The sequence below is a fragment of the Nerophis lumbriciformis genome, linkage group LG15, assembly GCF_033978685.3.
Source record: "Nerophis lumbriciformis linkage group LG15, RoL_Nlum_v2.1, whole genome shotgun sequence".
NCBI classification, from domain to species: domain Eukaryota; kingdom Metazoa; phylum Chordata; class Actinopteri; order Syngnathiformes; family Syngnathidae; genus Nerophis; species Nerophis lumbriciformis.
The window spans coordinates 12,021,349-12,042,695 of NC_084562.2; the positions used below are offsets into that span (position 1 = coordinate 12,021,349).

At 38.9% G+C, this 21,347-nt stretch overlaps 1 protein-coding gene across 17 annotated transcripts in view; it reads left to right on the top strand.

The window, feature by feature from the left end:
* The window catches only part of madd (MAP-kinase activating death domain), an 87,879-nt gene that overhangs the window by 50,519 nt on the left and 16,013 nt on the right, over window positions 1-21,347 (top strand). For 10 of the 17 annotated variants that reach the window (XR_009816796.2, XM_061974835.2, XM_061974823.2 and 7 more), the window contains 17 exons: window positions 1,100-1,208; window positions 1,315-1,501; window positions 2,818-2,968; window positions 3,289-3,492; window positions 4,715-4,765; window positions 6,839-6,942; window positions 7,143-7,226; window positions 7,321-7,479; window positions 9,519-9,639; window positions 9,834-9,896; window positions 13,081-13,201; window positions 13,714-13,819; window positions 13,892-14,002; window positions 14,079-14,186; window positions 14,275-14,439; window positions 14,535-14,607; window positions 15,973-16,079. Coding sequence is in view for 16 of the 17 variants with exons in the window: in XM_061974835.2 (XP_061830819.1) it covers window positions 1,100-1,208; window positions 1,315-1,501; window positions 2,818-2,968; window positions 3,289-3,492; window positions 4,715-4,765; window positions 6,839-6,942; window positions 7,143-7,226; window positions 7,321-7,479; window positions 9,519-9,639; window positions 9,834-9,896; window positions 13,081-13,201; window positions 13,714-13,819; window positions 13,892-14,002; window positions 14,079-14,186; window positions 14,275-14,439; window positions 14,535-14,607; window positions 15,973-16,079 (2,024 nt within the window). In the remaining variant the exon portion in view is untranslated. The remainder of the gene's footprint in view (window positions 1-1,099; window positions 1,209-1,314; window positions 1,502-2,817; window positions 2,969-3,288; window positions 3,493-4,714; window positions 4,766-6,838; window positions 6,943-7,142; window positions 7,227-7,320; window positions 7,480-9,518; window positions 9,640-9,833; window positions 9,897-13,080; window positions 13,202-13,713; window positions 13,820-13,891; window positions 14,003-14,078; window positions 14,187-14,274; window positions 14,440-14,534; window positions 14,608-15,972; window positions 16,080-21,347) is intronic. The other 7 variants (XM_072914785.1, XM_061974830.2, XM_061974837.2 and 4 more) reach the window with 5 other exon arrangements.

Consider the following 21,347-nt stretch of genomic DNA (forward strand, 5'->3'; position numbering starts at 1 on the left):
CATGGGTTAATAAGTCAGATTTTTATTGATAACGTTTGTGTGATTTTGTTGTCAGCACGTTTAACTATCTAAAGAACAAAATATTTATTAAGAATGTCATTTATTCAAATCTAGGATGTGTTGTTTTAGTGTTCCCTTTGTTTTTTGAGCAGTTTATGTATTTTTTTGTGCAGCTCTAACAGGCATTGTGTGGAAATACTGCTTTGTTGTGCACTGGTTGAGGTGGCAGCATGTACAGTACATGATATGATGTGAGCTACAGTGCAGTATTTTCACGTTAGAAGCATTATCGCAGATATATTAGCAAAGACACTACTGTTGAGTATTGTTCAATTGATGCTGTTGTACTTATTTGTCCTTGATTCATATTTAGAAATAATGATTAAGAAACATTTACAACTTGAAACATTGGGTAAACTATACCTGTGCAAACAAATAAGATAATACATCTTGTGATTTACCTGGCAGCGAGCTAGCTGGCTGGCTGTCATTTATACAAGTATTGCTTGAGCTATGACTCATACGTGTTGGTAGGTTGCCTCATTCACTCTGCAGCGGTTTGCATTAAAATCAATATTGACACAACCCCCACATGAGGAACGTTGACACTGAGGTAGTTGTTCAGATGAGTCAGCTTGAGCCTTTTTTGTTTTCTAACTTATTTGATGTATCACTCTATTTTTTATCCTGTGCATGGAGTATCTAATGTAGTCTACACAGAATAACCTTGGTCTCTTGCATCTATATTGTTGAACATAATGCTACCACCCAGAGCACAATCTTACGTGTGTACATCCTTGTGTGTTGTGCCCTTCAACTCTCCTATTATAGAACTGATCTTGTCCAATGATTGTATGGTCAAATGTTAACAAAAGCAATTGATTCTTGGTGTATATTACTCTAATATACATACATTACTCAAACTGTTGAGAAACTTGACCTTCTACAATATGCTTTGTGAACAGTGTTCTTTGTTTAGTGTGTGCCCACTCACACTTCTTATGAGTGCTGTTATATACAGTGTGCTAGTTTGTAATTCTTGTGTAAGACTATATTTCTCTGTTGTGTTTTTGAGATCTCATTGTGTTGCTTCCTTCAGCAGGTGCTCGTGCACCTCGGGCACTTGTGGATCAGAAGTCTTCTGTCATCAAGCACAGCCCAACAGTGAAGAGGGAATCACCATCTCCTCAGGGTGGCAACAACACAAGGTATTCCGCAAGTAATATCAGAATACAATGTCCAATATTCAGTGTTACGCACACTAAATAACTAATTTAAAGTCTTTTACATCTGAGCTTTGTGTTATCTTTACAGTGAAAACCAGCAGTTCTTAAAGGAGGTTGTACAGAGTGTTTTAGATGGACAAGGAGTCGGCTGGCTCAACATGAAAAAAGTACGCCGCCTGTTGGAGAATGAGCAGCTCCGCGTCTTTGTGTTAAGTAAACTGAATAGAGCCACCCAGTCCGAGGAAGATTCCAGACAGGAGATCATACGTGATGTGGTGAGATTCTTTTTTTCAACCCACAGCATATTGGGTGTCCCCACACATCCTAGGAAAACCTGAATAATTGGTCAATTTTGTAGTCTATGTAAACTAAGAAAAACAATATTGTGGGGGAAAAAATTAAGTCAAAGAGGGCGCGTCGCTTATGGAGTTGGCTCAAACATGCTGTAAGCGCTACTCTGTAACATGTGGGTGTTTTGGCATTATTTTATAATCCATTTGTCATAATCATTTTTCATAGATAAATTATAGCCATAGACTGCACATCAAATAATTAAAAAACAAAACAATCTAGGTTAATGCAAGTTATTACTTGTCTACTTACGGTATTACTTATTTTGTCAGTGAAATAGTGTGCCGACATTTGAATGTAAATGTATACGGTGGAACCTTGATTTACAAACTCAACTGGTTCTTGAAGAAGGTTTATATACGTATATATACATATATAAGTGTTTATATTAAAGCAAATGTTCCCATAAGAAACAATGTAAACATAACTAATTACTATCAGCTTTGACAAAAGTCTCTAATTTAGTAAGAGTTTATACACATTAAACACAATGTAAGGTGCTATACAGTACTGTATATCTAACAAACATAACAATGGGGTGATGGATCAACTATGTCTTAAATAACAGCCAAAACCTCAACAACTGTCCTCTTTATATGCAGCTGCTCTGCTGATAGGCACACACACTTTGTCACAGTCAGCCCTCTGGTGCACTCACAGACCGTTTGAAATCACAAAACTCCCTAACTTTAACAGCCAAGTTTCTACAATGATTAAACATCGAAAAATACAATCCACTTTACCTTGTAGGTGAATCTTTTTGGCGTGCAGCGGAAGGGAGTTCTATTCCTGAATTTTTCAAACCACAACTTGCTTGCCTATAGCTTTTTTTGGACTCATTGAGCTCGAAAAACTAGAAAATGCTTTAAAAAGACAAAAAAATAAACACAAAGTAGCACTGAGAATAGCAGCTAATGACAGCATTGCTGAGCTGACGATGAGCACGGAGAGCGATGGATGTGCTGCCGGGAACAAAATGGCTGGGCACACAAAAGATGAATGAAACTACAGTACATTGAGACAAAGTTTTTATAACAGAGCATATTTTTATTCGGTCTGTGGTTTGTAAAAGGAAAGGTTTGTAGAATGAGGGGTTCATAAATCAATGTTTCACTGTATATGCTCCCATGGCGTTTAGCCAATATTAAACACACAAACTATAGGTTTTTAAAATCATATGTCAATTTATGTTTCAACAACAGGATTGACATGAGCTTGTGTTTTTAAAACAACTTTTCAGGAAATCAGCAGGAAGGTGTACAAGGGCATGCTGGACATCTTGAAGTGTACGGTGTCCAGCTTGGAACATTCCTACACAAATGAGGTCGTTGGAGGAATGGCCAGTGTGTTCATTGTATTGGAGATAGCACGCACACATTATCAAACCAAAGGTATGTTTCAAATCCACCACCCGGGGGTGGACACAATCTTGTTCTTTTTGTTTTGTTTTTATAAAAGCTATTTATTGGGTTAAGCCTGCTCATCTTTAACGCTTGTTTTGCCAAGAAGCTTTGGGTCTGTGCTGCAAACACTTGTCTTTGTCTTACATTATGTCAATATTATGCTGATCCCAAATTAATGAGCAATCCATGTTTGTGATTCTTCTCTTTTACTAATATTCATTCTCCTGTTTTTCATTTTCAAACTTTTTTCTCCTCAAAATTTTGGTGGAATGTTGTCTGTGGCCCCTTTTAATTTGGTAACTTGTTAGACCCGGAAAAGCGCAAGCGAAGCCCTACAGACAGTGCTAGTAGCCCAGGGAGTAAAGAGAGTCCTTCCGGTCGCATGGAGGCTGCCAAACCTCAAGGTCTTCTCAACGTTCCCCATCTGCAGCTACCTCATCACACTACGGGCAGAGGGGCCCGCCATTTTGATACCCGGAGTCTGAATGAAGAAAACTTTATTGCCTCCATTGGTGTGTACGCCACTCCGACCTGGTTGCATGTGCACTGTGAGATCCCTTACAAAGTTCATCAACCCTGGAGCCAGTTCCTACCCCCTTCAAACTATTCCCAAGAAAGTCCCTTTCTTCTGTCCCTGACGATACAGGTGTTACAATATTCCACACATTTTCCCACCTTAATTATGATGATTTTGACATAGCACTAGTAATGATGGCCTAAGGCAAAATAATGCAGTGAAAAAACCTATTTGTTAAAATCCTCAAAAATAAACTGTGAAAGCGTTTGGAATATAACACTGTCATCCTGCTCGGATTGTGTTGTCTTGCCTTCCTTAAACATCTCTGTCCCCGTTTGCCTCCTCCGTAGAGGTCTCTCGTCAGCCTCTAAGCACCTTGAATGCATGTCTTTTTATTCCTTCCCTTCTCCTAATAACTTAAATCTGCAGTAGCGGACCAGGTAAACAAGTCAAATGGGCATCCCTAGAAAAAACTCTGCTCGCTTGTGCCTTTACTGCAGGTTCCTACAATTTGTGCTGTTTAAAATGACCAGCTCCTTTTGCTCTCAGCATGGAGGGTGAAAACATCAGTCCCAGTAAACAGTCCCAGTTAAGAACTAAATGTAAATTTTTGTTTCTATAATCACTAAATTTTCCTAATTATTCTTAAATATTTTAGACTTATTCTGGGTCTGTATACCGGGGAGACTTTCAGTCAAGCAATGTGACACCTCTTTCACCCCGCACACCCCTTCTCTTCCTATTTAAAGCTGCAGCCTCAATTCTACAGAATGCTGTGAGATGTGCATCCCAGCTTTTGCAACTGCTCCCATTTCACCTAGTGGCTTGTCAGCCTATCAACCACATTCCATGCTCTTTTTCAATTAGGCAGTCCCTCTCGTTTCTCTGGAGAGCCAAACGACTTGAATTTATGAAGAGTGTTCGGTAGTCTGAGCACGTTCAGAAGTCTGTGTGGCTCTCCAGGTGCTATGAGTGCGTTGTGATGTTACCATAGTAGCTGTCTCGCATGATGAACTTAGCCTGAAGGGACATGTCTTTTTCAGGGTTGGTCAGACGCAGCTACATGCAAACATTACAAAACATTCTACGAATGCAGTTTTCTTTGAAATGCTCTTTTATTTTGTTTTGATTTTAATGCTCACCCACCATACATACCTTTTCAACCTGCTCTCTGACTCTCTGTCTTTCTCTCCTTGCTTGCAATGCATCTTGGGTAGAATTGTGGAGCAAGCACCAGGATAAGCAAAAATCTATGGAAAAACCACAGAGTAAGAGACTTCACACATAAAAAAAGGATTGGGGTATTAAACTGTTGATCTTTTTCTTCCACCCCTTTCTGCCTTTTTATAGCCAGTGATGTATTTACATCAGCAGATGCAAAAGACTGCCTATGACATATAAAACATTAATATGCATAGGCATTAGTATGACAATCGATTCTTAAAATTGAATACCTTCAAAGTTTATATGCAGTGTATTACACACTGTTGTTGCCATCTTTGACCAACTTCTAAATCATTTATTGTCTAGAATCTAAACACATAAATTGAAGTTAAACACCTTTCAGTTCAGATAAGTTTGCAGCCGAGCTTTTTAATTATGGCACTAAATTGGTTGCTTTAGTTTACAGGCAAGCTCTTTCTAATGTTAGACCTTGCATCAAGATATAAGAAGAAAGTTGCCCTTTCCGGCTCTTCAACTGTCATTTACAGTTGCTTTTTTATGTTATATTTTCTTGTAGAAAATATTTTCAAAGCCGGTCGCAAATATGTCATGTTACAAACGACGTATTGTAGACTGTCAAACACCTCTTGTTTGTCGGCATGCCTAACTGCCTGTGTCTGTGTGTTGTTGTAACTTGAGCCACATCGGCAGCACTGGCAAAGACTTAATGTTGCGCTAAGTAATGGAGTGTTACACTGCTACACGCTCTTGCAGTTTTGTTTTCATTTGTGATTGTTTGTCACTATTTTACTGCACTTTGGGTTTGCTCCCTTGTCTTTTCTCTGTCTGGTCCTCCTAAAGTTGCTTGATATGACATTTGAATGATCGTTTTACATAAATTAACTATTCACATGAACTGTCTTTGCAATTTTTGGGGTTTCAAGGATATCTTGGAACTATTTAATTGTTTTCCCTAACAGCCAGAATGTTATTGTTAGTGTGTTTTCATGAAAGTCTACATGGTGTTTCTTTATACAGAGTGCATATTTCACCTCAAAGCCCTTTCTTCAAGCTCTTTTTTTTTTAAATTCAGTATACCACTAGGCTTATTTGAAAAAATAAATATTAGGTTGGCTCAAGTATTTAGATGTCAGATTTATGATGTTAATGCACTCTTGGGTTGATCCTGAATGTCTTTAAAGCTAACACGTCCTTGTACTGATTTAACGCTAAAGAAAATAGCTGGAAGCATGATTGGGGGCTTGTTTAGGTTTAACCCTTGTGCAACCGCAAAAATTGACGATACAAATTACTCTTAAAAATAAAAATCTGTTCATGAAGGGTCATAAGTCAACAAAATAATATTGTTTTCTTAACTTTCAACGCTTGGAGTATCTAATTTATATAAAGTTTGTATTATTTATATTTTCCTATGTTTTATGGCATTTTGTCAAATATAACTGTTTTTATAACAATGGGGAAATGCTATATGTGCAATATTTTTTTGAAAATGAGGAATATTTGACATTGTCTAATTACAGCCTTAAATAGTTCAATAATTCATGACAACATTGATTTTGGTACAGTAGACACACAAATATTATTTTTACAGTGCCTAATGAGCTTGAATGAGAGAAAGCAAGCAAGACATAGTTGATTATATGTAGTTCACTCAAGTAAAATATAAAAAAAACTTGTGAAAAACCCCCTGGCAAAAATTCAGAACACTAACCTTGAAACTGAGCAATTATATCACATAGGGAAAACCTGTAAGGGCCCAGTTTGGGCATTTGAGTGCACAAGGGTTAAGGTAAAAAAAACAAAAAAAAAAACTTTTGCACTAAATTTCTCATGTACATATAATTATTTTGCTCTCAAAAGATGTTACTGAAATCCCAATATTGCCATGACCTTCATGTGGTAGGTGCAATTACAATTCTGTACTGTAATGTTTGTAGCAACAGGTTAATTATGGCAAAATATGTTTTCATAGAAGATGTAATAGTCACCAGAAGTAGTTTGGTCTATTGAGTGCTGAAATGATTACCGTACATGAATGAAGTAGATCTTTTTTGCTTTTATTGCTGTGCGGTGCTGGCTTTGAATTGGTCAACTCGCAGCAAGGTAAGGTTGGTGGAACGTTGATAACGGGACTGACAGTTGTACTCCTCCCTCAGGGGCTGAAGGGGCAAAGCAGCAGCGCCCTCAGGTGACCGATGCAGAGGAGAAGAAATCACAGATCAGTGCTGATAGTGGTCTCAGTGTCACATCTGCGTCTCAGGTTAGTGCAGGGTCTACACAATATTGTCTGAATTCAAACAAAGAGAACCTACAATGTTCAAAGAAGCAGTGATGTAATCCGCATTGCTGCATTTTGTGCCTCACTAGGTACAGTACACAACCTGTAATTTTAGTATGTTAAAATATGCCCATTGGACATTACCACTAGTGCCTCTTTTTGTTTTCCCCTTGGCTTTTCAGAAGAGCGACACAGAGTCCGTAACAAGTTCAGAACCTCCCATCTTGACGAGAAGTACCAGCCAAGACTCTGAGGCGAGCACGGTGGTAGGGCATGATTTCATCATTTCAAAATATTTGATATTTACAGAATCCGTAAACTGAAGCGTTTGTATTGAAATGATTATTTGTGCATGTTTAGATAAGCTTCAGCTCTGGAGAGACACTGGGTGCTGACAGTGACTTGAGCAGCACGGCGGGAGATGGCCTGGGTGGGAGAAGCGCTCTGCATTTAGCTCAGTCCAGAGGGACCCTCTCTGACAGTGAGATTGAAACAAACCCTGCCACCAGCTCAGTCTTTGTAAGTTCACCAAATATGACTCACCATGCATTTCATTTTCTGTGGGAAAAATAACTGAGGTGATTTAGACTTACACTAGTAGTTTGATCACCAGTTTAAAGTTAACCTACTCAGTGGCCTAGTGGTTAGAGTGTCCGCCCTGAGATCGGTAGGTTGTGAGTTCAAACCCCGGCCGAGTCATACCAAAGACTATAAAAATGGGACCCATTACCTCCCTGCTTGGCACTCAGCATCAAGGGTTGGAATTGGGGGTTAAATCACCAAAAATGATTCCCGGGCGCGGCCACCGCTGCTGCCCACTGCTCCCCTCACCTCCCAGGGGGTGATCAAGGGTGATGGGTCAAATGCAGAGAATAATCTCGCCACACCTAGTGTGTGTGTGACAATCATTGGTACTTTAACTTTAACTTTTAACTTAAGCCCATACCGTATTTAGGTAAAACAAAGATTTCAGTTTTGTTTTGTCCCAGCAAATGGTCTTGATTCCAGAACACTACCCTAACAAAAGCGGTTGAAGTTATGGGGGTTTAGATAAAGTAGTACCTCAACCTATAAGCTTTATTAGTTCATTACTCAAAACACTTGTATCCTAAATCAGAGTCGCCCTTCAAAATGAACTGAAATCAATTTCCATGCTTTGCCTCTTTAAAACCTGTAACAAACCTTTTTAAAAAGAAAAACAAACCTTTAGATAAGAAATTTGGTATGAAAAACAATACAATAAAATGTACTATAAATTACTATAGTATATTGGACTTCTACAGTATCTCCTTTGAGCTACTGCTCTGTCAAACACAACATCAACAGCCTCTCCACATTTTCATGGATAAATGTCCGTCGGTTATATATTATTTTAATGTTTTTGGTTGGCGTTTGACTCCTGCTTTAGTTTGATTCAGACTTGCAGGGCTACGCTCCAACTGTTTCTTCAAGTCAGGTACATGATCAGTCGTGTTTTTGATGATTTCTTTCTTTAAAAGGGTAATTTAATTATTTTTTTTCTACATTTAAAACACTTCCTTTTGGTCTACATAACATGTAATGGTGGTGCTTTGGTCAAAATGTTGTATAGATCATGTTTTACAGACCCTCTTTAAGCCGCTCTTTGACTGTCTCTTCGGAATGCTCCGTTTTGTGGGCAGACTTAATTTCTGCCTCCAGGCTAAGATCACTTTGAATGTATCTCCACACTGTCAGTTTTCAGTGCTTCTATACCGGGTCTACTGACAGATATATGTTAAAACTATAAGCTACTTTTTATTAGAAAGGAGGATTTTTGCATGCATGAGCCAGTCTGCCTTACAACAAGGGAATAGAGAAAATTAAGGAATTTACTGACTACAACTGGATTAAAATGATGGACTAGTGCAAAGCTCTTCGGGTAAACCTCTATCATATATGAACTGATGTAACTAAGGCAAAATATGTCACCAAAGTCTCAAATTCCGAACGGCTCTTTTGGAGATTGGAAAAAGGCAAGATTGTTTTATAAACATGTCCACCATGCCTCCATGGTTTGATTTCGGATTTTATGGGATTTATGGGGATCCCAAACACAGAAAAACAATAATCCGCTTCTTCTTCTCAGCTCTTTCCTTGATGCTCACTTAGTCCGTTCCAATGGTTGCAAAACAAAGTTATGTCGATCTACTAGCTATAAGCTATTTTTAGGGAGTTACACCGGATGTTTTGGACAGCTCTTACAGGATTCATTCTGACAATTAGTTGTCGATCGGGAGGCTCGTAACTAAATTTTTTGCTCTTAATTTAAAGTGTTACAGTTAGCCGGGAGACAGCTCGTATCTCAAAACACTCATAAATTGGGTTACTCACTGTACATACAAGGAAAATAGTATATTACAGTATTATCTCATGGGTATTAACACCCTATTTTCATGTTCTGGTTCGTATCAGCTAAAGTTGAGAAATCCAACCCAAACTTTTTGTCTTGTAAGTCTCTTGATTATACAGTCTTGTATTTTTATTATTATTATTTTTTTTATTGTAACAAAAATGTGAGAGTCCTCTGTCTTCAACAGGGAAAGACTCATACACTGAAACCAGGGGCAAAAGAGCACGCAACTGCAACGGCAAAGGGGATGCCCACTCAACCTATGGAGGATATCAGTATGAGGATCTATCTTTGCGAAGGCCTGCTTGGTATGTTTCGCCTGGTTTAAAGCCCACCCATCAAAATCACTGTTGTCAATCAGATTTGTCTTTGTCTCCATTTTTGTATTTTCTGGGCTTGGTCTGCTCCTTTTTTATGCCATTAACACTTCTCACCTCTTAGCCTAACCCCCTATGCTTCTCTTCTCTCCTGCTTCATACGTGTCCTGGGGAAAATCTTCCAGGCCGTGATAAGAGCTCCGTTTGGGATCAACTAGAGGATGCTGCCATGGAAACCTTTTCGCTAAGTAGGGCTAATCTCTTGCTGTTGCCCTTTCCCCTGTGTGTGGGGTGCAAATGCCGTTCATGCCTGCCGTTCACCAAGTGTAGCTCTGAATATAATCTGTGTCGTGATGTGGGTTTCTCCAGTTTGTCTGTGAGCGCAAACTCAAAGTTGTGTGGGTCTTTTATTATGCGGGAATTGTGAGAAATTCTCCCTTTGTCTACATAATTGTTATGGTGTAGTAGTCAGCCTTGAACGCCTCCTTACTGATACTTCCATTATCAAAATATGTTAATTGTCTTATCTCATTTCTTATCTTTTTATTATTTCGACGTATCATTTATAAAGAGCACATAATTGAAAAAGTGAAAATGTGCAATCAAGTGTTAATGTTTAAAAACAGGGGGCTTTTGCGGGCACTTTTTTTTTATGGCCCACAGCACATTTTATAAATATTATTTTAAAAAAAATATAAATAAAAAATACATAAAAAGTGGAATAAGATAAAACTAGTGTGATGTGTAAATGTTGCAATATTGAAACTAATATTACAAAGCTGCCATGCAGGCAGTTTATTTTAAAACTGTTATTGCTGAAAAAATAATAATGAATAAAAATTAATATTGGTATGAATTAGGAACCTTTTAGATTTCTTGTTTTGTGTGTTAGCCATGTAAATGGAGAGGACATTGACAGTTTGACTGAGTGCATCACAGGATACAGTATATAAACTTCTGTGTGGAAAACACTGTGCCCTCCAAGATGGTCCGGTGTTTTCCCAACAAGAAGGACTACAAACAAAAAATGGAGCCACAGCTGGAGAAAAATAACATCCGTGAAGTGTGGTCCAGCCTAAAACAGATTTCAGGTCATGGAAGAGGTGGAAGTGGTCACCAGGCTTCTGCCAACCAAGAGTGGGCCCACAAACTCAATGTTTTTCTCAACAGGTTTGACTCTGGCCCCACTGCAACCCCTTCACATCCACACCACACCACTCCACACCTGCCCCAGTTGTTTACACCTCAGCATGGTCCACACCTTCCTAACAAACCCCTCTCAGTCAGCCCCCCAAAACCCACAAGCCCAGTTCACCGCACCCACCCAACACTCCATCAGTCTGGATCAAGTGAGGGGGGAGTTGGGAAGGAACAAGGTCAGGAAGGCTACAAGCCCAGATGGCATCAGTTCCAGGCTACTCCGAGAATGTGCGGACTAGTTAACTGTTGTGGTCCATTACATTTTTACCCCAAGCCTCAGCCTGGAAAAAGTCCCTACACTCTGATTTTTACCCCAAGCCTGAGCCTGGAAAAAGTCCCTACACTCTGGAAGACCTCCTGTGTAGTTCCAATCCCTAAAACACCTCATCCCAAGGAGCTGCACCACTTCAGACCTGTTGCCCTGACCTCCCACCTCATGAAGACCATGGAGTGGATAATCCCCAGCCACCTACGCGAGCAGACCGTGTCAGCAATAAACCCCTTGCAGTTTGGTTACTGTCAAGGCATCGGGGTGGATAAAGCCATCATCTACTTGCTGCATTGGGCCCACCTGGAGACTGCAGGGAAGTGCGATGAGAGTCATGTTCTTTGACTTCTCCAGTGCTTTCAACACCATCCAGCCAGCACTGCTGCAGGTGAAACTGGAAGAGGCGGGAGTGTACCATCAACTGGCTGCATGGATCATTAACTACCTCTTCGCCAGGCCGCAGTACGTTAGGCTGCGTAACTGTTCTTCAGATGTGGTAGTTTTCAGCACAGGGGCTCCCCAAGAGACGGTACTCTCACCTTACCTGTTCACGCTCTATACCTCAGACTTCAGGCATGACTCCAACCGCTGCCATCTGCAGAAGTTCTCGGACAACTCCGCAGTGGTGGGATGTGTGTCTGAGGGGAGCGAGCAGGAATACAGAGAAGTCATCACAGGTTTCGTTGACTGGTGTGCACGTAATCACCTGCACTTGAACACCAGTAAAACAAAAGAGCTTGTGATAAACTGGACTGGACTCACAATTTAAACACTGTGTACAAGAATGGTCAAAGTCGCCTACACCTGTTGTAGGGACTGAGGTCCTTCGGGGTGTGCGGGTCACTGTTGCGCACCTTTTACGTGGCTTCTGGGGTGTTCTATGTCATCGTTTGCTGGGGTGGGGGCAGCACGGTCAGAGACCGAAACAGACTTAATAAACTGATTAAGAGAGCTGACTCTATCCTAGGCTGCATGCTAGACAGCATTGTGGAGGTGGCTGACAGAAGAATGCTGACCAAGTTGACATCCATAATGTCCAATCCATCTCACCCCATGCACGGCACTGTGGAAACCCTGAGTAGCTCCTTCAGCATTAGACTGTTACATCCACAGTGCAAGAAGGAGCGCTATCGCAGGTCCTTACTACCCACAGCCATACGACTTTACAACGCGTTTATGTGATTACTGCGATGTTTTTTTCTGTGGTGTGCCATATCGATGTAAGTGGGGTATTTTTGTTCTATTTTATCTTCTATCTATGCATATTAGTGAGGAATATATAGTATTTATTACTATTGTTTTTTTTTCCATTACCCTATACTTCTGTTACTGTATGTAAAAACCTGCACTGCAACAATGTCATTTCCCCATTATGGGTTACATAAAAGTTTATCTTATCCTAACTAACTAAATATATATATATATATATATTCGACAAAAAAGGGCATAAAACATTAAAAACTAATACAAACGTACAATCAACTCAAAAAACGACACAAAATGTTGTTTTGAATTATTTACCTATTTAAAACTCCAATTATTTCACATCAAATATTCCACTTGGAACATTTTATTTGGGAAAATGTGTATTTAGTGTTTTTGCCATAAAAAACAAGTTTATTTGACAAAAACAGCATAAAACATAAGAAAATGTAAACTTTATGTCAACGGATAGATCTGAAGTTGATCTATAAATATTTAAGTATTAAAGAAAAAAAAAGAACACACTTATTTTTAACACTTTAATGACTGACACACTTTTATGTCCCTGGGATCTTTAAAACTTGCCTAAATTGAAGGGATAAAATATATATAGTATTGGTTTTGAACATGAAATATATCAAAATGACCCTGAATGTGTTCTTTTTCAGTGTGTAGCTCTCAGTGGAAAAAGTTTGGACACCCCTCCTAAGACAGCCTTGTAAAATGTATTTTTTGTGTTGAACTATATTACGTGTTTTCAGGTAAAGAGCGCTCAACGCTTTGGGACCAGGTGCAGTTCTGGGAGGATGTCTTCTTAGATGGTGTCATGTTAGAGCGTGAAGGGATGGGATTGGACCAGGGACCCCAAGAGATGATTGAAAGGTTTGGAAAGTTTGATTATCTCTCATTGAAACCCACAAACCAACTCAAATCCAACCATTTTTTTATATTGCTTGTCACTGGTTAGGGACGGTGACTTCCAACATTTTATTTCCTCCACCATGCACAAATCGCAAATGGTTATGATTTGATCACTATGTTTTGGTTATTAATCTGTGTAGCCTACACCTACAGCATGGGGACTACCTCATGTACAGTTATAAAGTTTAGCCACACATTCTTATAAGTGCTATTCAGACACACAAATTATTTATTCTATAGGATACAATGACAACTACAAAGCTATTTTCAACAAAAACCCTTAAAATCTCAGAGCTTGTCTGGTTATCAAAGGTGCGGTTTGAGGAATTTATGATCACTTCTTAATTTGAGTTACTATGGAACTCGGATGTACACAGTGTTTGTCCATTTGTACCTTCACACATCATCCTTAATGAAATAGCCCGACAGAATCCTGAAAAAAAACGTGTGTTCCTGTTAATATTATTCAATAGGTACCTGTCATTGGGAGAACATGACCGCAAGCGTCTGGAGGACGATGAGGACAAACTGCTGACTACCTTGCTGCACAACATGGTTGCATACATGCTCATGATGAAAGTATGTAATGTTTGTTTGCACTATGGCATATCATAGACACATCCATCCCCATTCAACCTCATGTTTGTGTAGGTGAGCAAAAATGACATCAGGAAAAAAGTGAGACGTTTGATGGGAAAGTCCCACATTGGCCTCACCTACAGCCAAGAGATCAATGAGCTGCTGGACAAATTGGCCCAAATGGTCAGTATTTGTGTCTTTCATGTAATTGTTTGAACTCTTGTGTATCACTAGTAACTATTTGTCCATTACTGTTTAGAACGGCCGTGAGCTGTCGATCAGGGCCTGTGGGAGCCGTCATATCAAGAAGCAAACGTTTGTTGTACATGCTGGTACTGATACAACCGGCGACCTTTTTTTCATGGAGGTCAGCGTTCTCATCACTATGCCATTCTAAATTGATCATATCCATTGTTCAAAAGATTTGTTTAACACGTCATTCATTGATGTGGCAGGTCTGTGACGACTGCATAGTCCTGCGTAGCAATATTGGCACGGTGTATGAGCGCTGGTGGTACGAAAAGCTCATCAACATGACTTACTGCCCCAAGACCAAGGTTTTATGTCTCTGGAGACGCAACGGCCAAGAGACACAGCTCAATAAGTTCTATACCAAAAAGGTCAGAAGTCTTATTTCCCTTTTTCCCCCCTTTTTTTTTTTAGGAGAGTAGCCCTAATTTTTATATGTATCATAACATTTCCTGTCTGTTTTTAGTGTCGCGAACTCTACTACTGTGTTAAAGATAGTATGGAAAGAGCTGCAGCCAGACAGCAAAGCTCAAAACCAGGTATGGACATTTTTTTTTTGTAGATCAAGGATTCAAGAATCTTTGTTGTCATAACAAGACACATGAGATTCTACGAAATTTAAAAATGTGACTTAGCACAGGGAATTTTTATCATGGCACAAAATAACAGAACCACTTAGGATGTGACAAAGAAGTAAAAAACATAAATGTTTTAATTGGGCTTCCTATCAATATAATCATGGCAGACTTAGTAACAGACAAGGAAGATGACTGTTTTTGGACAAATGAGGATTTACAACCTTATATTATTAACGCTCTTGTCTCTCATAATGATTGGGAACGATAGGCAAAATTCCCAAAAAAGTGCAGTTCCCCTTTAAAAGAATATACGAATCCAGGGTAGTTCCCACAATGCAGTCCAATTTCTTTTTTGACTTAAAAAAAAAAAAACACTACCTGATATTAGTTGCAGAATAATATGTCCAAAGTGTTATTGTAATAGACATCACCAATGAAAAGAACTGGTTTTATACAAAATAAATATGGAACGATTCTGATCTTGTTTTTGATAGGGTTGTCAAATTATCACGACAAATTCATTAAAGTCATGTCTAGTGCGTTGTTTTTTATTTGACACCTGACCGATGTTTTGCCAGATATTGTGCCACACGCACCCACACTGTCTCGAGTCCTGTGGTGCACTCACATGTTAAAATCACAAAACTCCTTAATTTTAACAGCCTGGTCGCCACGATGTTAAGAATAAAAAACAAAATCGACTTTACCTTGTCAGTTAATCTTGTTGACGTGCAGCGGAAGGGAGGGAACAGGCAATGTCGACAACGCTATGGGTACTTCCTGAATGCTTTAAGCCACACATTGCTTGACCATTGGTTTCTTTGGACTCATTTTCAGCAAGTAAAGTAGCACAGTAGCTATCGACAGCACTGCTGACAGCCCGCCCACAATGGCTGTGCAGTAGGTACACAATGGGCAGATTAAACATTTGTGCGGTGAGACAAGGTTCATATTATGTAATGAAATTATTGCCCAAACTCCACAATCCCACAAAAATGGTTTTTGTCATGCCCAAGTAAAATAAATAAAGTGTTGCAAGTATAAAAACCATTTTCTGCAAGTATAAAAAATATTTCTTTAAACTTTTGGTAGTAATATAATATTTGAAGGAAAATACCTCAAGGGCTTTTCTCAGCATTTTTCAGCTGAGATCAAAGAGATGAATTAGATATATTCATTACAGATCATAATTAATCCCTGCATTTTTTTTTATTCATTCGACCGCATTAGTTTTTGATGTTTCCATGGAAGAAACCAAAATAAGCAACCAGACATGAATCTAAGCCCTTTTTTCAGTCCGTAATAGTTAAAAACTTATTTCTTTAGGCCCAGAGTTGGGGGGAGAGTTCCCAGTCCAGGACATGAAAACTGGCGAGGGAGGATTGCTGCAAGTCACGCTGGAAGGAATCAACCTGAAATTCATGCACAGTCAGGTAAGTAGCCAGGACCATCGCAGAAAGAGGCTTTACATCTCACTCAAGGGCATGAAAACAAACTCACTCATAGTCAAATCCAGTTTTCATCCCATCCTTTTCTATGCCTTTCTGCTCGTCTCTCCAGTTTGCTTTTTTACCTTTTTTTTCATGTCATGACTGTCTTCCTCTAGTGTTAGCTTTTAGTCCAAACCTAGTGTCTGATAAAACGTTTGATTGGCATTTTGTCACATCGTGCCAGATGTTTTCCCTCGGAGGAAGAATTCATGTCTGCGCTTTTGTGTTTTGTGTTTGCTTATTTCTTCTTTTTGTGTTAGTCTGTGTGTTTGCCTTGCATGCCTGCATTTCCAAAACAATAGTAACACATCCCTCCATGTGTTTATTTTCACATTTGGGAGATAAAACCTCTTGTCCATTTACTGTGTGGGAGGAAATGAAGTGTTACTGTGTGTATGTGATGCACATCAGTGGTAAGACTGATGAGCTTGTTCTAAGACTTTTCATTAATAATTGGCTATTTAGTAGCAACTTTGACACCTAAGTCTGGGCCCTCAAACATCATTTTGTGTTGTCCTCACATCTGCACAGTTAGTGAGAGCTTGGACAGGCGAGTGACAAATTAAAGGAAAATCCCACATACATCGCTAAGTTGGTGTTCAATGCACATTGGCACAGATTTTCGTGCCATTTTTGTTAGTTAGCTGTTAGTGACGTACACATTCTGTTGAGTTGACCTGAGTTGAAAGCAGTGAATAATGTACAGCAGCAACATGATTCACAATTAATTTTATTCCCAAACCATCCTTGAATCAATGCATAAGGCCTATGACCTCCTTGACCATGTTTACAATACAGGCCAAAGTGAACCAAATCTGATTTTTTTTTAATCTGATTTATTCCATCTGACTGTTAATTTTACAGACTGTTATCAGACTCTACTATAAACGCGCACAGGCCCCAATGTGGCCTCGACGTCACTTGCATGCACAGTTTGATTAAGTGAAAACAAAGGAAGTTGACCGGATTACGTAAACAAACAAGGAAGTCTCTACTACATAAGAAAACATGCATGCCACAGATCAGCGTGTTAGTGGGTTTGTGCCATTGCTGTTGTGTAGAGAAGTTAGTCAGATGGTTGAAAACAACTGCAGGAGGAGGAAGAAGATAACTGCAAAAAGAATAGTGATCGTGCTGCGCACATGTACTGTGCGGCGTAGCTCGACCAAAGATGACGTGAAACTCGCAAAGAGGTCGCATTGCCGTTGAGACAGCAAGCATGTTTATAAAGATCATATTCCAAACGGATTCGGACTACCTCCTGATGTGGTCCAATCTGGTGCGAAAATATCAGATTTGAAGCACTTTGGAGTGTTTAGACTGGCAAAAAAATATCCGATCTGTGTCACTTAAAGGCAAAAAAATCCGATTTGGTGTCCTTGTTCAGTGAAGACAACAATGTCATGAATTGTTCTTTGGCCCAAATCACAGCATCATATACAGTACAATAGGTTCATATTTCTATCATAATCAATGATCTTTAAACCCAGTGTATTAGGCCCCAATTAATGAATTTCCTATACATTTTGGCTCATTATACAAATGCAATATATAAGTCTGATACATTAACTCATTGATATACAGTATGTTCCAGCAATCCTGCCTTGAACTCCAGCGGCACCTTTTTTTTCCCTCTAACTTGTCACTCGTCTGTGTGTTGTTCAGTGGAACCTTGAATTGTAATCTAGCTGTGACTGAACTATTTGTCAAATGGCAATATTTTCTGTTAGCATTTTTCATAAATCTCAAATCCAACCTAAAACGTAATAAAAAATATCTTGTTACTGGCACTACTACAACTACAATGATTAAATGTCAGTGGTAACAAAAGTATAATCATGTTTAGTCCTACCTCGACGATGACTGAATATGTGGTATTATGAATGGACTGATATATTTGGCTGCAGTGCAATGTCAAATACAGTGGAACCTCCAAAGTCGAATATTCCAATACGGCGGTTTTCAAATTTTATATTTTCTAAACTTTTTCATAGCATAGGAAATATCCCAAATTTAACATTTACTGTAACATTTGAATGCTGTTAATAGAGATGTTCCGATCAGGGTTTTATGCTGCCGATTCCGATACCAATCATCACGCGTTTCAGCTGTAAGGTTTTAAACTAATTTATGGTGAGTGTTATTGAGAGTTTAACAATATCAACACAATATTGAAACAAGTTCCTTATTGTATTTTACATACAATTGTTTTATTAAAACAAAGTCAATAGTACACATTAACTCAACAAGAGCAAAAATCTACCACTCATTTAAATCCTTGGTTTTTTTCTCTCAAATTACTCCTGTGTGCAGGGAATTATTCCTCGAGTTTGTAAACATTAACAAAAACAACACCAAAAATGATTTAGAAAAAATTTAACTATCGTTCTAATTATTCTAGTATCTACCATACACTGATACTACCCTTGGTATAGACACCACTAATGTATGAATCGATCCACCCTTCTCTTACATGTCGTGTACTTTTGGCTGCTACAAAGCTGACACACCAATAGTTGTTGTTATATTATTGTCTCTTTAGACTATTATTAATCTACTTGTTAAATTCCTGTTAATAGCTGTTTACTTTCTGCTGGAACACGGTTCAATTTACACTTAAACTTTACTAAGCACTTTGATCTAGATGTTGTTTCAAGACTTTAATCAGCAATGGCTAATACACCTGGCTCACATACTTTTGAATCAAAAAGTATGTGATCGGTAGCCGATCGATGGGCACACCCTTACTTGTTAAGAGTCATGCCAGTATAAAAGTAAATCATTTAATATAACTAGCATTTTAAAACATTTGTGGATATCATAAAAGTGTATTAATAAGTTAACCGCTGTATAGTAAAACTTGATCAATAATATGCTTGTCATAAACTGATGACAAATGATGGATGTAAACATGTATGCCTCTGAAGTGAATTAAGTCACAGTAAGAAAGGTCATGTTTATGTGATGTTTTGAGGGATATTTCAACTGTTTTGTCGTGTTCTGGTTGTCTGTGTACTGTAGAACCCAATTTTTGTGTCTGAAAATGGAACAAAACAGAAACAGGCTTCATTTAGACGGGACAAAAGCAACATTTTGAAAATGGCCGTCCGTACTAAAGTTGCAGTCAATTGCACATGCATGCGCAGTTTTCTCTACAACACACGGTTGGGTAGAACCACCTGTTTCTCAAAGTGTTACTACATTGTTTGTGTCGACTCAGACATAATTCTTACTTGCTTTGGATGAGCCGACCCACATGTAACACAGGCAATCAAACAGTCATATTGTTGACTTTTTTCAAGCCAAAAAATATAAGAACACTAACAACAACTGGCCCAAGAGAACTAATTGTGTCTGTCTACATACAGTATGTCACGATTGGTTATAGTTATACTTTGTTGACCCGCACAGACGTACACGATAGCGGCACTTAAGGATTTGAAAATGCAACAATGGCCGCCGCCCGGTGAGCAAGACCACACAGCCCTCAAAACACTGCCCTTCCAAATTGTGCTGTCCTTTTTCTCTGTGCATGTTTATGTAGGTGGGGTATGTATATCTTGCATGGTTGAACCAGCAAGAGGGCGGGTCAGCTCATCGGACACTAGCAGCCTCAAGGCGAACTGTATCTTTGTTTGCTGTACCCAGGCATAAAAGGGCGGGTCTCTACTTTACACGTGTTCATCACAAAATCACAGTCCTGCAGTCGTGTGTATGAAGAGATGGTGTTATGTACCGATGTGAATCTTACAACAACTCATGATTCGATTTGAATCGGAATCCTAGGGTGAAGATTAGATGCAAAATGTGTTCTCGACTATACCGATTTTTGCAATACATTTTTTGGAATAATAAAACCTTATCAAAACTGGTTACATGTCACAAAAAAAACACTTTTGGCACAGTGACTAAGCCTAAAAAAATATTTTGATTCTTCAAAAACAAAACACAAAAGAAATCGATTCTTGAAAGGGATTCATCGATTCGGAATCGTCACAAATAAAACAAATTGTGATTCAGATGTGAATACATTTTTCCCAGCAGTGATATGCTGTTATAGTCACCATCCCATTCTTCTTCTTGCCACCACTGGTACTTTTGTGGCAATATAGAAATGCCATACAAAACTGAATAAATATCAGATATAGATCTCATCTGATGTATTTTGCGATATATGCTGAAAATTTGGGAGGCATGTGACTTATGTAGGTTCCACTGTACTACGAACCACAATTTTACAATCAAAATATACATGTAGTTCAGTTTATCTACATGTTTTGGATCCTTTTATTACAAAACACTGTTTAGTTTTATACTGTCAGTATTTGCTGATCTTTTTGGAGCTGGTTTGTGACTTGTTTAATTGCGCTTTCAGTTTGAAACTTACTCTGCTGTAAATGGAATGGATCCAATTTAAATTAAAGCCTTAAAGGCTCCTAGTGACAAGCACAGGTTGCGTTGCATTTGCGCTGAGAAGGTATTGGAGACGACATCACAAGTGTCCGTCAATGACTGCCCTCATTAATTTGTTGTGCTTGTGTGAGCGTGAGGTGCCAGCCCTTGTTGCTGGAGGAGGAGGCATGGAGGGCTTTGGAGGATGGAAAACAAAGGTGAAGCTAGCTTTTACCACTACAGTCAAATGACTAGTCCTTTTTTTGTAGTAATTGCAGGGTTTGGGTCTTTTTATTTGGTCGTTCTTGGCTACATTCTCAACTAAGTTGCTGCGAAGCTTCTGTGGATAGACAGTGCCCACCCACCCAGAGTGCCGTTGAGTGTTTGTGCTCTTCTGTCCGATAATAATCCAAACCATTTCTCTCCCATGCTTTCTCCCCCTGCAAGGAGCGGAAGGTATACAACCTCTGCTGTGTTTGCTTCTTAGCTGTAACATCTTATTGGGTTCCTTTTTGTTTCCCCTCTTTCTTTTTCTGTTGTAGCTGTATGTCCTTTTTTCTATTTTTTTCATAAGGAAATTCCATGTATGCATTTATGGGCTGTTTTGCATCTCCTGGATACTGTTCTCTTACCCAAAACCCTTTAATTTCAAACAGTAACAATTCATTTTGAGTAAACATGTCATCTTGAATTAGCAGTTCCACTATTGCCCATGTATCATGGAAACTTCTCATATTATGCCTTTTTTATTTTCCTCTGTTAGCTAGTAAAAGCTTGCATTCCACATCTAGCTGTTTTTTTTTACCTTTCATCCTGAAT